Genomic DNA, 13,178 nt, shown 5'->3' with positions numbered 1-13,178 from the left:
GAGAAGTGCCAGGAATTCAAAGTGAATTTTAAATATAATGTCAAAATAGCAGAACTGAAAAGAAATTTAAGTTGGAGTTTTTTTCCAGTTTGGCTGTAGGCACTAAAACCATTTTATCTGTGATTTGGTTATACTGCCTGGAGTCCTCTGATGCTGCCCCTCTATTCAGTGTTAAACCATTTCCAAGTAGGGTTAAACACTAAATAGTTTCTCTGGCTACCCACAGCCTCTACTGGAGGTTTGGCTAAAGCAGAGATTACACTATTGCTTCTAGCCCTAACACATATCATACCTGCAATGTGAACTGTGATAGACTGAAAGTGATCAGCTGACACTCTCAGCCAATCACAAACACCAATTGCTGCTCACGCTTTGCTTCCTCATTAGACCAAACGGCACAGAGGAGATGGGCTGCTGAGGGCTCTTGTTTAGCATTAAAATATTAAAAACAGTTTAAAGCCATTAGGAAGGATGGTGCCAATGGAATTTAGACATTATAACCACTTCAATGAGTTGAAGCATTAAAATGCATACAGTGCCCCTTTAAGTTTTGAAAATCACTTTGAATTCCTGGTAATTCTCACTTCAGTGATTAACCCTGAGAGAAACGTTTAACTAAAAAGTAGTTTAGTTTGCAAGATGATAAAGCAAGTTACTCACATTCACAGAATTTAGGTTTTCTATCTAATTTCTGTTACAGTGTGTATAGTCCCATAAAGACGCAGCTGAGTTAATATAGTACTAAATGGAATTTGTCCTGGGAAGGGCTGGTGCAAGGACATTTGGCCACACAGGGGAAGATGCATTTTGCCCCCTACCCCGTCACGACTTACCATGACTCCCTTTGCTGCTCTTGCGACACCTCTGAGTCGCGGCCGCCCATGTGTGAATACAGGAGGTAGGCTACGACCTCCAAACTAAAGTCGTGTCACGTCTCCTGGGTAAAGAGAGATTCCTGAGAAACGTGTGCTTGTTCCACGTTGCAGGACAGCCCTGGAACTTAATAACCTCCCATGGCAATCTCAGACCTCTGACAGACCATACACCAATAGGATGGTAGGGAGGCATGTCAGAATAAGCATGTCTACAGTCAGGCGCCCTATTTAACCAGTAAACGACTGAGCTATCATTGCTCAGTTGTTCTGTGCTACTTCCTGTGATATAGTTTTCCTTTCCTGTATTACCTGACCTTTGGCTTGCACCTCCGCTTATGAATCTCATTGCCTGGATATTTGACCTTTAGACTATCTGGACTGATCTTGCCTTTACGTTGCCCTATCTGGATTTTTGCATTGGCCTTTATTTATTATTTTTTCTACCTCTGCAAGTACTGCATTTTGAGATTCATACTACAACCTGACACATCTTCACCTGTGTGTCTTTTAACCCTGCCTCTTGATTTTCTTACCTCCTTGTGTGTTTTTTTTATCACTCTTTTGAATGTCTTACCCCCTTTAGGTTATCTTATCCATCCTTTTTCCCATATGTGTGTCTTACACCATCCTTGTGTGCCTCTTTCAACCCTGCCTTTGTGTCTCTTACTTCCCCCAGTCCCTGTAATTCTCTTAATTCCACCCAGCCTTTTTGTGTGTCTTTTACTGCCCCAAACCCCCTGTTTATATATTTCCTCCAGTCCCTTTGTTTGTCAATTTGTCCACTTCATCAGCCCCTCTGTGTGTCTCTTTTACCCCCTAACCCTTTTTGTGTATCACTTTCTACCCTTTTACAACTCCTCTGTGTGTCTCTTTCACCCCTGCATGGCAATGCTACAGCAAGTGACTGGTAAGGGGGAGTGCTGTGCTCTGCGCTCTCCTCTTGCAGATCATCTGGATATAGAAACCCCTTGGCCTGTGCTCTCTAAAGCAGCTATATGTGACAACTTATGGTTGCGCCGGCCCTGATCCTGGGGTATGGAGTAAGGCATATGTCTGGTATAGACCAAATTTCTGTCAGTTAGCATTAGAGAGGAGAGACCTTAAACCCACCTGGACTCATTTCCAACCCTTCATATATCAACGCAGTGGGATTGGGTCATTGGGTTTGGGAGTTCCAAATATTCTTGAAACAATCATTTCTTACATATCATATCATTCTATACCTTAGGCATGGTAATGTATCTCTAGTCTCCAATTCTATCCTCAGAGTTTTCACACATTTCATCATTTAGGCGTAAAGTAACTGTCTCAATTAGAGACATATCATAGGCTTTCGTTCAGTAACTATAATAAATAAGGATGGCAAATATGTTGTGACAGAATGCCATAACATACAGTGGTTAAGCAGGACGATTTCCCGATAGGAATGAAACAGGCAGTATTAAGCCTAGTGATTCATTCTAAATCTTCACTGACTGTCCTGATTTTCAATTTTGCATTTGCAGCGTGACATTGCAGAAACATTTCTATCAAAGACAGCCCCCATCTGGAAACTGAGACAGCCTCTGAGCTATGAATATGATGACACTGCCATTGATCTCATTGTGAGGGTAGGTGACTTTTAATTACAAGAAACTGGAGAACAAAAATGAAGTACGAATAACACAAGTTAGGATATTAGCACCTAAGACTTGACAAGTGTTATTGTAAATTGTCAATGCTTTATGTGTGTTACAACTCCCAACTAGTCCTCTACAAATCTGCTATAATATGATTTAAAATGACACCAATTGTTACTTAAAAGTTGTTAATGCTCACAATGCTTTTAATTAAAAGGATAGCAACACAAACGTACACAATATTTATTCAGAAGCTTTGGTGTGTCCTGCATCATTGCAGCTAGAATTATCTCTATCTCTCTGCTCATTCAGTGAGATCAGTAAGGTGCTAGTCTTTGCATCATACTTATCATCACTAAATAGTATTTTAGAGCTGAGTAGACCAAAGCTCCCTGTTTAAGTTGTCAAATATTCTCCATAAGCCAACATCTCAAAGTATTAGGTGTAATTAATATTACCCATGCTACTTTTCAAAGGACTTGCCGTATGGGGAGTCAAAGCCTCAAGTTATTATCCTGCTCTCATTTTATGGTTTAATGTCTTCTAAAAAAAGTTTCCCACATAGTTTCTGGAGCAGAGGAAGTGTCATACCATTCTGCTTTTTTTTTTTTTTTTTTTAAGCCCAAGGTCTGTGCTTACATCTATAATGCATTGACTAATGGGAAGGAACATGTTTTATGTGGAATTCATTTCAATGTTGCCATGTAATACTGTGTGTTTATTTCCAGATGGGTGACTCTGGAATTCACTATGGATTTGAATACCAAGGATCCGCAAAGCATGTTCTAATTACACCATTGACTGAAAGGGTCTTTGCCAGTGTCATTTCTGCAGTCTGCAATGGAGTGGATTCATTATGCATAGGGCCAGAGGTACTTTAATTATTACATAAACATAGAAACATAGAATGTGACGGCAGATAAGAACCATTCGGCCCATCTAGTCTGCCAAATTTTCTAAATTCTTTCATTAGTCCCTGGCCTTATCATATAGTTAGGATAGCCTTATGCCTATCCCACGCAAGCTGACACTTCTTTACTGTGTTAACCTCTGCCACTTCAACTGGAAGGCTATTCCATGCATCCACTACCCTCTCAGTGAAGTTATACTTCCTGACATTATTTTTAAACCTGTGCCCATCTAATTTAAGACTATGTCCTCTTGTTGTAGTTTTTTTTTCTTTTAAATATAGTCTCCTCCTTTACTGTGTTGATTCCCTTTATGTATTTAAATGTTTCTCTCATATCCCCGCTGTCTCATATTTCCTCCAAGCTATACATGTTAAGATCCTTTAACCTTTCCTTGTAAGTTTTATCCTGCAATCCATGAACCAGTGTAGAAGCCCTTCTCTGAATTCTCTCTAAAGTATCAATATCCTTCTGGAGATATGGTCTCCAGTGCTGCATACAATACTCCAAGTGTGGCCTCACCAGTGTTCTGTACAATGGCATGAGCACCCCCCTCTTTCTACTGCTAATATCTCTCCCTATACAACCAAGCATTATGCTAGCATTTCCTGCTGCTCTATTACATATCCTGCCTACCTTTAAGTTATCAGAAAGAATTACCCCTAAATCCCTTTCCTCAGATGTTGAGGTTAGGGCTCTATAACATATTCTGTACTCTGACCTTGGGTTTCTACATCTAAGATACATTATCTTGCACTTATGCACATTAAATGTCATCTCCTGTCATGGCTCTTGGCTGCTTTTCTGCGCCCCGCTCACGGCACATCTTAGTATCATCAGCAAAAAGACATACCTTACCATAAAGACCATCAAGACCTTGGAGAATGGGTCCAAGTACAGATCCCTGAGGTACCCCACTGTTGACAAGCCCATGCCTCGAATATACTCCATTGACTACAACCCTCTGTTGCCTGTCACTCAGCCACTGCCTTACCCATTCAACAATATTGGAATCCAAACTTAAATATTGCAGTTTATTGATAAGCCTTCTATGTGCGACAGTGCCAAAAGCCTTACTGAAATCTAGGTAAGCAATGTCTACTGCACCACCCTGATCTATTATTTTAGTTACCCAATCAAAAAAATCAATAAGATTAGTTTGACATGATCTACCTGAAGTAAACCCACGTTGTCTCTGATCTTGAAATCCATGTGATTTTAGATGTTCAACAATCCTATCCTTTAACATGATTTTCATTACTTTTGCCCACTACTGAACTAAGGCTTATTGGCCTACAGTTGCCCGACTCCTCCCTACTACCTTTCTTGTGAATGGGCACAACATTCGCTAACTTCCAATCTTCTGGGACTACTTCTGTTAACAATGATTGGTTAAATAAATATTTTTGCTAGTACACCACTAAGCTCTTTTAATAACTTTGGGTGTATTCCATCAGGTCCCATTGACTTATTTGTCTTTACTTTTGACAGTTGAAATAGAATCTCTTCCTTTGTAAACTCACATGTAACAAATTACTAATTTGTACTTTTTCCTAACTGAGGCCCCTGTCCTTCATTTTCATCTGTAAATACTGAACAAAAATATTAATTGAGGCAGTCTGCTAGACCTTTGTCGTCTTCTACATACCTTCCTACTTTTGTTTTTAATCTAACTAATCCTTGTTTTACTTTCCTTTTCTCATTTATGTATCTGAAAATGTTTTCTCTTCTGTGTGTTACTTGGAAGCTCTTATACTTTGCTTAGCCTCTTTCTGCCTAATCTTATAGATCTGTCTATCTTCCTCATTCTTTTTTTTTTTTTTATAATTACTAACTGCTAACTTTTAGTTTTTACTATTTTGGCCACATCTGTACACTGACAAGCATAATGCAATTTTCTGTTGCCTTCAGCAATGCAACTTTTAAGTAATCCCATTTCTCTTGGACTCCATTTTAATTGCTCCAGTCTGATAATGACTCCTTTACACAGTCTAATTTTCGAAAAGTCTGTTTTTCTAAAGTCTAAAACTTTTGTTTTTGTGTGGTGCGACTCAGTCACTGTTCTTATATTAAACCACACTGACTGATGATAACTGGATCCTAAACTTTCACCTACAGTAATATCTGATACCAAATCTCTGTTTGTTAACACTAAATCTAGTATGGCCTGTTTACGAGTTGGCTCCTCAACGACTTGTTTTAGAGACAATCCCAGTGGGGAGTTTAGAATATGTGTGCTCCTGGCACAAGCAGCTATTTTGGTTTTCCATTTCAAATCAGGAAGATTAAAGTCACCCATGATGATAACTTTCCCCTTCATTGTCATTTTAGCTATTTCCTCAACTAGTAGATTAACTAACTCTTCTATTTTTCCTGGGGGCCTATAAATCACACCTACATGAGTTACTGTGTGATTACCAAATTCTAACTTAACCCAAACGGACTCTATGTTCACCTCACTAACTTTTATTAGGCTAGATTTTATGCTATCCTTCACATACAGGGCCATCTCTCCCCCTTACTTACCTTCCCTGTCTTTTCTATATAAAGTTGTAAAATAGTTGACCCTCTTTTAGGCAATCACCAATGTATAGCTTAAAGGGAAGATTAATATCTACTTTAGTTTAACTCATAACGTTTTTAGAATTTTTACGTTTAGAGCTTGCAACTCCTATATTTCCAAAGACCACAAATAGGGGCATGTTTGTTCTAGAAGTCTGAAAAGAGAAACGAGTGTTGCATTCAATCATAAAAATCACAGGGTGCTGACTAAGTATGGGTCAGCATACCCCATAGAACATGTATCAAGAAAAAATCTCAGGCACTCACTGTGATACGTTAAGCAGCATATATATATATATATATATATATATATATATTATATTTGCACATGTAGAATCAAAGACAATTTTTTTTAATTAATTGTGTTTTAGAACACTTTGTTTACTGAATTGCTTTTTTTTAACATGCCACATGGGTTCTTTATTTATCAATGTGTTCAGTTCAAAAAAAGTGGTGCAAAAATGTAAAGAGGGGGGTCAACCATGGAATATTCCTTCTGTTGTTTTCACTGGTTTTCACTGTGATTGCCCAACTTTTAGTAAGTTATAGCATTCTTTAGAACCGAACATTTTGATAAACAATGCTCTATATTCTCTAACAATTATAGTAGTGTTTTCTTACTGCATGCTACCTAAACACCACCCTTACATTTTTTTAAAACTTTTCCAAAGAAGAGGCAAAGAGGGATTATTTTTTAGCATTTTTACCAAAGTTTTGATTTTTGATGGCATAATGATTTCTAGAATTTACCATGGGAATGTTTTCTAACCATTTGTCTAGCATTCAATTTTAAGTCTTCTTGGAAATAAAACAAGCCAAGTCAACTACCCAGTAACTTTAATGTAGACGAGGAACAAGATTTTAAGGGAAACTCATAACACCAATGTTCCTGGTGGGACACTTTTAAGCTGAGGTTGCTTGGAATGCGATGAAAGTTAACGAAGAGGCATGGGCATTTTCTTTTGTGAATATCACGTTACACATTTTGGTACTGCTTAACATTGTCTGTGAAATTGCTCAGTTTTCCAATACAGCAAATGTAGAACATGTTTTTACCTAGTGTAGCTGTTTCCACTATGAAATGTTCATCTCAGTTTTTCACCCTTTCATAGATAAATAAAATGTGTAACATTCAGGTAGGTAATGATAAAATCTATTTTCACTTGCTGCTTTAGGCTGGTCATTGAGACACCACTTAGTAAGCACTTTGAAATCCGTTCAAGATGAAAGGGCAATATATAAATAGTTATCATTATGATTATTAATAATAATAAACCATGTAGTTTTTCTTATCTAAGCAGATTGTTTTCATTCGCTGTTTCAGCCATATTTTACCCAAGTACGATTTTCTATTGTATCTCAGGGATCTGGGAAAAAATCCATGGTTCGAGAATTATGCTGTGCACTTGGAAAACCCTTTTTCTCCTTTTCTTGTACAAACACCACAGCATGCAGCATTCTGCAAGACATATGTAAAGGACTGGCTGCTGCAGGTAAAAATTTTTGAATTGAGCATGCAGTTATAAATTGATTTGCATATACTGTACCACATTTTGTAGCAATGTTTCATTACGCTTCAGTGGGGATATATTAAGCTGTTGCCATTTTATTTTTTGTTGTACAAGATCATTAGCTAAAAATATACCATTGTCAATAATATTTAGTGTTTGCCTGTAATTCTAGGCATTCTCTTTTATTTGTGTTCGTACTTGTTTTCAGCAAAGGCCTATGTCCAAGGGATAATTTGCTAATTCTCCAGCTACAGCGATTTAATGTTGAAGGCTATCCTGTGCATTATGGTCATACATTTTCAATTAGCTGTTAGAGAGCTACAAATAAGGCTTGTCGACACGTTGGCAGCTGTGGAGCCATAGTGCAGATTAAATCACTTCATAATAAAATAACATTTTAGATTGAACATGGAGGATTTGTCGTGTTAATTGTATACGGCACACATCTCATTATCCTGAAAACACACAGGGAAAGCAGATGGCAATTTAGAAATAATTGTGATGGTCACTTAGATTAATTGAGCAGTATGGGGATTTAAAATGGCATCCACATCAGCAAACAATAGAAATAAATATTATTTAAAACACCCACCATAGCAATGTCAATCCTTTCTGTAATCCTTTACAGGAAACTATACTTTAGGTAAATAAGAACTAGAACATATTTTAAAGACAAATAAATAAAATAAAAAATTCTAGAGGAAAGCTCCAAATTTAGGAATCACCTTGGAAACCCACTGGAGGCTCCTGCTGATTTCTCCAGTTATAGAACTTTCCTTTAAAATTACTATTTCAACGCGTATGATTGAAAATATCTATTCCCAAGTATAATTACCAGTGTATAGTAGGTAGTATACAGGGTTTGATAATTAATTCCCAAGATGTGTGGCCTTCAACGCTGATACGCTAATTGTTGATTGAAAGTCTGACAATTATCAACCCAGAATTCCAATGGAAATAAACTCATTCATGGTAGATTTTCTCTCTGACACAGCATTGTCTTCCACTTTAACTTTCCGAGCTGCCGCTGAACCCATAATTACACTTTATAATGAACTTGGACTTTAATCTACGAAGAGAGTGATTTGTCTTGGTTAACACTGACTATGCCATGCTGCTGCAAAAATATAGTTACTGTAGGTAACACAACTTTTGTAAATTGCCTTTAAAGAAGACGATAGTATTCATACCATTGCATAGTTTCCCTTGGTCACGATGTTGAACATTTTATTGAACTGGAATCTGTGTTTGTAGTTATGAATTTGGGTTACAAATAGAATTTAGAATCTCATCTTTAGTGAATAACGTTGCTTAGGAGGCCACAAACACTGATGGCTGGCTTAAGCCAATCTCACTTGCCTGATGTGACTAAAAACTCAACTAATTCAGTACACTATGAGAAACAAAATATACAGAGCAGAGAAGAGGGTAAGAGCAAGGTACACCTCTTCCCAGTTTCCTATTCTCAATACCCACATAACACTTAAAAAGTATTTAAGCCAAGGCCTTTCTCTAACAAGAATGGAGTCAACAGAGTAAATAGGCTCAAACTGACCCAAATTACACTCTGCAGAAAGCTGCCAAACTAAAAAAAAATGTTTTGCGTATACATATGACTAGGTGCACTAGTACACATGCTTTGGCAAATTTCAGCACTTAATTCTTAGTTGCAGTGAGTAAGTTATTTTCTGAGCTTGGCCAAGCATTTTGTATAAAAGCCTGAAAGCCTAAGGAAAATTCACTCTGCTACTCAACTGGGGATGATCATTTATAGCTCACCACAGCTGAATTTTGGTAACCAGTCCTAACATCTCATGCAAACTCTAGACCACTCACGTGGAATAACTTGGTAGTGAGCTGTGTTTGAATGTTTGCATTCAGCATGAAAGTGTCATCTGCTAAGGACCCTGCCATTGCAAATTTTACTTCATTAAACAACTGTGTTGACAATTTAAGGAGCTTAGTAAATAGGTCCCTAAACGTAAAGCTGGGGAACTGTGATACTCTTTAGAGAGTGCCATTTCTCTCTAATGATCAGTGTGAATGTTTTAGGGCAGTTCAATTCATAATCTAAATGGTCTCATCTGACTAAGTTGATTTCTTATGTTACAATCTGTGACAATTTAAGAAGGCTTACTGGATGTGGCGGTCCATGCACTAACAGTCTACATACACCCTTTGATATTGCTCTTCAGTTACCAGCTCAATATTCATTAGTTTATTAATGAATATTCAATATCAATTAGCTTATAAGGATATGAAGCATTCATATTTAATCATCATTTTCTGAAACAATGCATCTTTTTGTTGGTATTACAGGAGCCTGGATCTGCATCAGTGGATTGGAGCAGCTACCACAATCTAACCTCGCTCTGTTAGCACAATTACTCGGAAAGATTCAATCAGCAAAGCATTGTGGGAAAGAAACATTCACTTTGCAGTGGGATGAAGTCCCTTTAAACACAGCAGGTGCATGCATCACTGTCATTAAAAGGTAGGAATGTTTAATTTTGCCTGCTAATCGGGATAATCTCTGTGATTTGTATCACTTACTTTTTCAGACATCACATAACTAGACAGCTGCCAATTATTCTGTCTGGGACTTGGTTATGACTGCTGTGGCAACTGCTGCTATTTCTTATAGTCAAATTAATATCTGTGTATCTTAAATGGAAACATGCTTTGAAAAATAACTGTTGATATGAATGTAATTAGTATTCATTCCAGCCATACATATTTGTATTCTGCAGCGTCTGTACTCAAACAGTATATTTTCTTCTTTTATTTGTTTATTGCTTGTATATGGATGTCGAGTGGAATGTCTTATTTATGTTACCGAGAGACTAAATTATACTCTGGTTGTTTATTATTTATTCTAAATCAGAATTTGCTAACACATTAAAATAAATTAATTTAGGCTAAATTAATGATGCATTTTAGAATACTTTATACATGTAAACATTTCTGTCAATTTAAATATATAGTAAAATGTACTAAAGAAACCTTGTCAGATATCTATAGTATAACAGACACATTTAGCAAAACATTAATCATGCATTAATCACATTAAAACATTAATCATGCATATTCTCTGAAAGCTGCAGCATTATAGCAGGGTTACCATATGTACAGGGAATCTATAAAAAGTTACCTCGGCAAAGGAGAAGTGCTCACGAACAAAGATTTAGACAGATTTGGGAACAATATTTGAGAGAAATAGGCCTTTTGTGTACATAGAAAAAGTCTTAGATCTTTGAGTTCAGCTGATGAACAATGGGGGCAAAAACAAAAGTGTTGCATTTGTAATTTTGTTCAGTGTATATTAATATGATATTATAAATTGATCAGTGCTTAATTCATTAAAAAGTGCACAGAAATATATATGTTAGTACCATAAAACTTCTCAATAAATGTAAATAAAGGGAGAAAAAGGAATATGGCTTAGTAAGTAAAGATATTTAATTTTGCATATAAAAAAAACTAAAATGACTACAGATTAAAAGATAACTAATTTGCTTAAAGGACAGTATAGGCACCCAGACCACTTCAGCTCAATGAAGTGGTCTGGGTGCCAGGTCACCCTAGTTTCAACCCTGCAGCTGTAAACATAGCAGTTTCAGAGAAACTGCTATGTTTAGAATCAGGGTAAATCCAGCCTCTTGTTGCTGTCGCCTTGACAGCCAGTAGAGGCCGCTTCTGCAATCCTCAATGCGAAAATCGCATTGAGGACATGCTGGACGTCCATAGGAAAGCATTGAGTAATGCTTTCCTATGGGCGGTTTGAATGCGCACATTCGGAGCTCACATTGGCAGGGGAAGGAGAGGTCACCACCGCTGAGGGAGCCCGGCGCTGGATTAAGGTAAGTGGCTGAAGGGGTTTTAATGCATTAACATTATGGTTACATTTAATTTCTTCTATACTTATTTTTCTATTAAAATATCCTCCTCTCCAGTCCCTTTTGACTAACTTAACTGCGCAGAAGAAGAGGTCTGTTGGATTTTGATTGTGGTGTATTTTAAAATGTTGGGAGACACTATGCGACTCCACACCCTTTTTTACATTTCTAATGTGCTCTGAAATTCGTGTGTGGAGGCATATTGTTGTTCTCCCAACATACATTAAATCACATGGACATTTTAAATTAAAAATAATGTTTTTTTGAAAAACAGGTAAGCTAATCTTTGATTTTTTTACATTTTTTTTTATTTGTGGTTTTTTATATTGGTTACGTGTCTTTTTCTACTTTTCGTTTTCCTACATGGTAGGCAAGAACCGCAGCAAAAAATTTTTTTTTCGCTTTTATTTAAAAATGTGTATTTTTCATTTTTTCCATACAGTGACTTTGCACCAAAATGTTTTTAATGTTTTTGCTGCCTCTATAACTTACTTTAGGTTTGGTAGGTAAACTCTTTTTTTTAAATTGGGTCATCTTTTAGAACATACCAATTTTTATTGATTATTTGGCTATTTTTCTATTTTTGTTTTTATAGTTACAAAAAAAAAGATATATATAATTTTTTGTGTGTTCTCTTTTTCTTTTATAAGTCAATACATATTTTCTTTCTATTCTTTTTTGACTTCTTCTATACTTCTTTGTAAATTTTCTTCTTTCTATCATTTTTAAATACATTCTTGATTATTTCTATTAACTTGGCATATATAGCGGGCTTCTTGGGTGCAGTTTTGTCGTATTCTTAAGAACTGGCCTTAAGGTGCATTTATCAGTCAATGTGCAAAGTGACAGCTTTTCATATCAATATAACTATTAGCATCTACTGCCTTTAGACATTTTTTTGTATAAATATTGGAATCTTTGATAAAAAATTATGAGGTCTAAAAATTAATTTCTTTTGTACTGTACTGTGTAGAAGTTAAAATAATGCCCCAGCCATTTTAATTTAGATAATAAAAAAAAAGGGTCAGGTTTATTTTGTCTCCTTTCCAACTAAAAAATATATCGAGGCCATTGAGGATTTATTCTTGAAAGGCCTTTATTACCATAAAGAGAGCAAAATGTACTCTGCCTAAATAGCAAACCAAAACTGCACTGGTGTCTGTACAAATATAAAAAACACAATGGTTAATTTTGAGTAGTTTTAGGCTTTAACGGTCAGTGAAAAGTCTAGTGAAAGAGTTTGCTCAGTAAGTATAGTAACAGGTTTGGCCATGGAAATCCACGATGATGCATACAGCATTGATTACAAATTCTTAATCTTTTTAGGAATTTCTTAGTTATGACTTAAGATTAGTAATGGTATGTGGAATACTAGAAGTAAAGAAAAATGAGTAGGACTAGAGATAGAGACAAAAAAAGGTGTCAGGTTTCGATAGATCTTATGTGAAGTCAAAAGCTGTTCAAAGTCAGGTTTGCCAATAAGAAAAAACTTTTCCAAAAACATTAGGTTATAAGATAAATGTAAGTCACAAAAGCTACAAAAATCATCATGTCTGTACATTAACCCCTTAAGGACCAAACATCTGGAATAAAAGGGAATCATGACATGACAGGCATGTCATGTGTCCTTAACCCCTTAAGGACACATGACATGTGTGACATGTCATGATTCCCTTTTATTCCAGAAGTTTGGTCCTTAAGGGGTTAAGGGGTTAAAATATGTCTCACTACTGTTCTATTTCTGGATGCATTACATACACTCCGATCAGCCACAACAGTAAAACCATTGACAGGTGACATGAATAAC

At 36.4% G+C, this 13,178-nt stretch overlaps 1 protein-coding gene across 1 annotated transcript in view; it reads left to right on the top strand.

The window, feature by feature from the left end:
- Positions 1–13,178, top strand: part of LOC134567660 (uncharacterized) — a 484,351-nt gene that overhangs the window by 128,889 nt on the left and 342,284 nt on the right. The window contains exons 42-45 of the mRNA XM_063426051.1: positions 2,381–2,485; positions 3,223–3,366; positions 7,328–7,457; positions 9,795–9,969. Of these exons, the coding sequence (XP_063282121.1) occupies positions 2,381–2,485; positions 3,223–3,366; positions 7,328–7,457; positions 9,795–9,969 (554 nt within the window). The remainder of the gene's footprint in view (positions 1–2,380; positions 2,486–3,222; positions 3,367–7,327; positions 7,458–9,794; positions 9,970–13,178) is intronic.

This window comes from Pelobates fuscus, chromosome 1 (assembly GCF_036172605.1).
Source record: "Pelobates fuscus isolate aPelFus1 chromosome 1, aPelFus1.pri, whole genome shotgun sequence".
NCBI lineage: Eukaryota > Metazoa > Chordata > Amphibia > Anura > Pelobatidae > Pelobates > Pelobates fuscus.
Note: the sequence above shows the minus strand (reverse complement) of the source record. Positions and strands in the feature narration are given on the sequence as shown.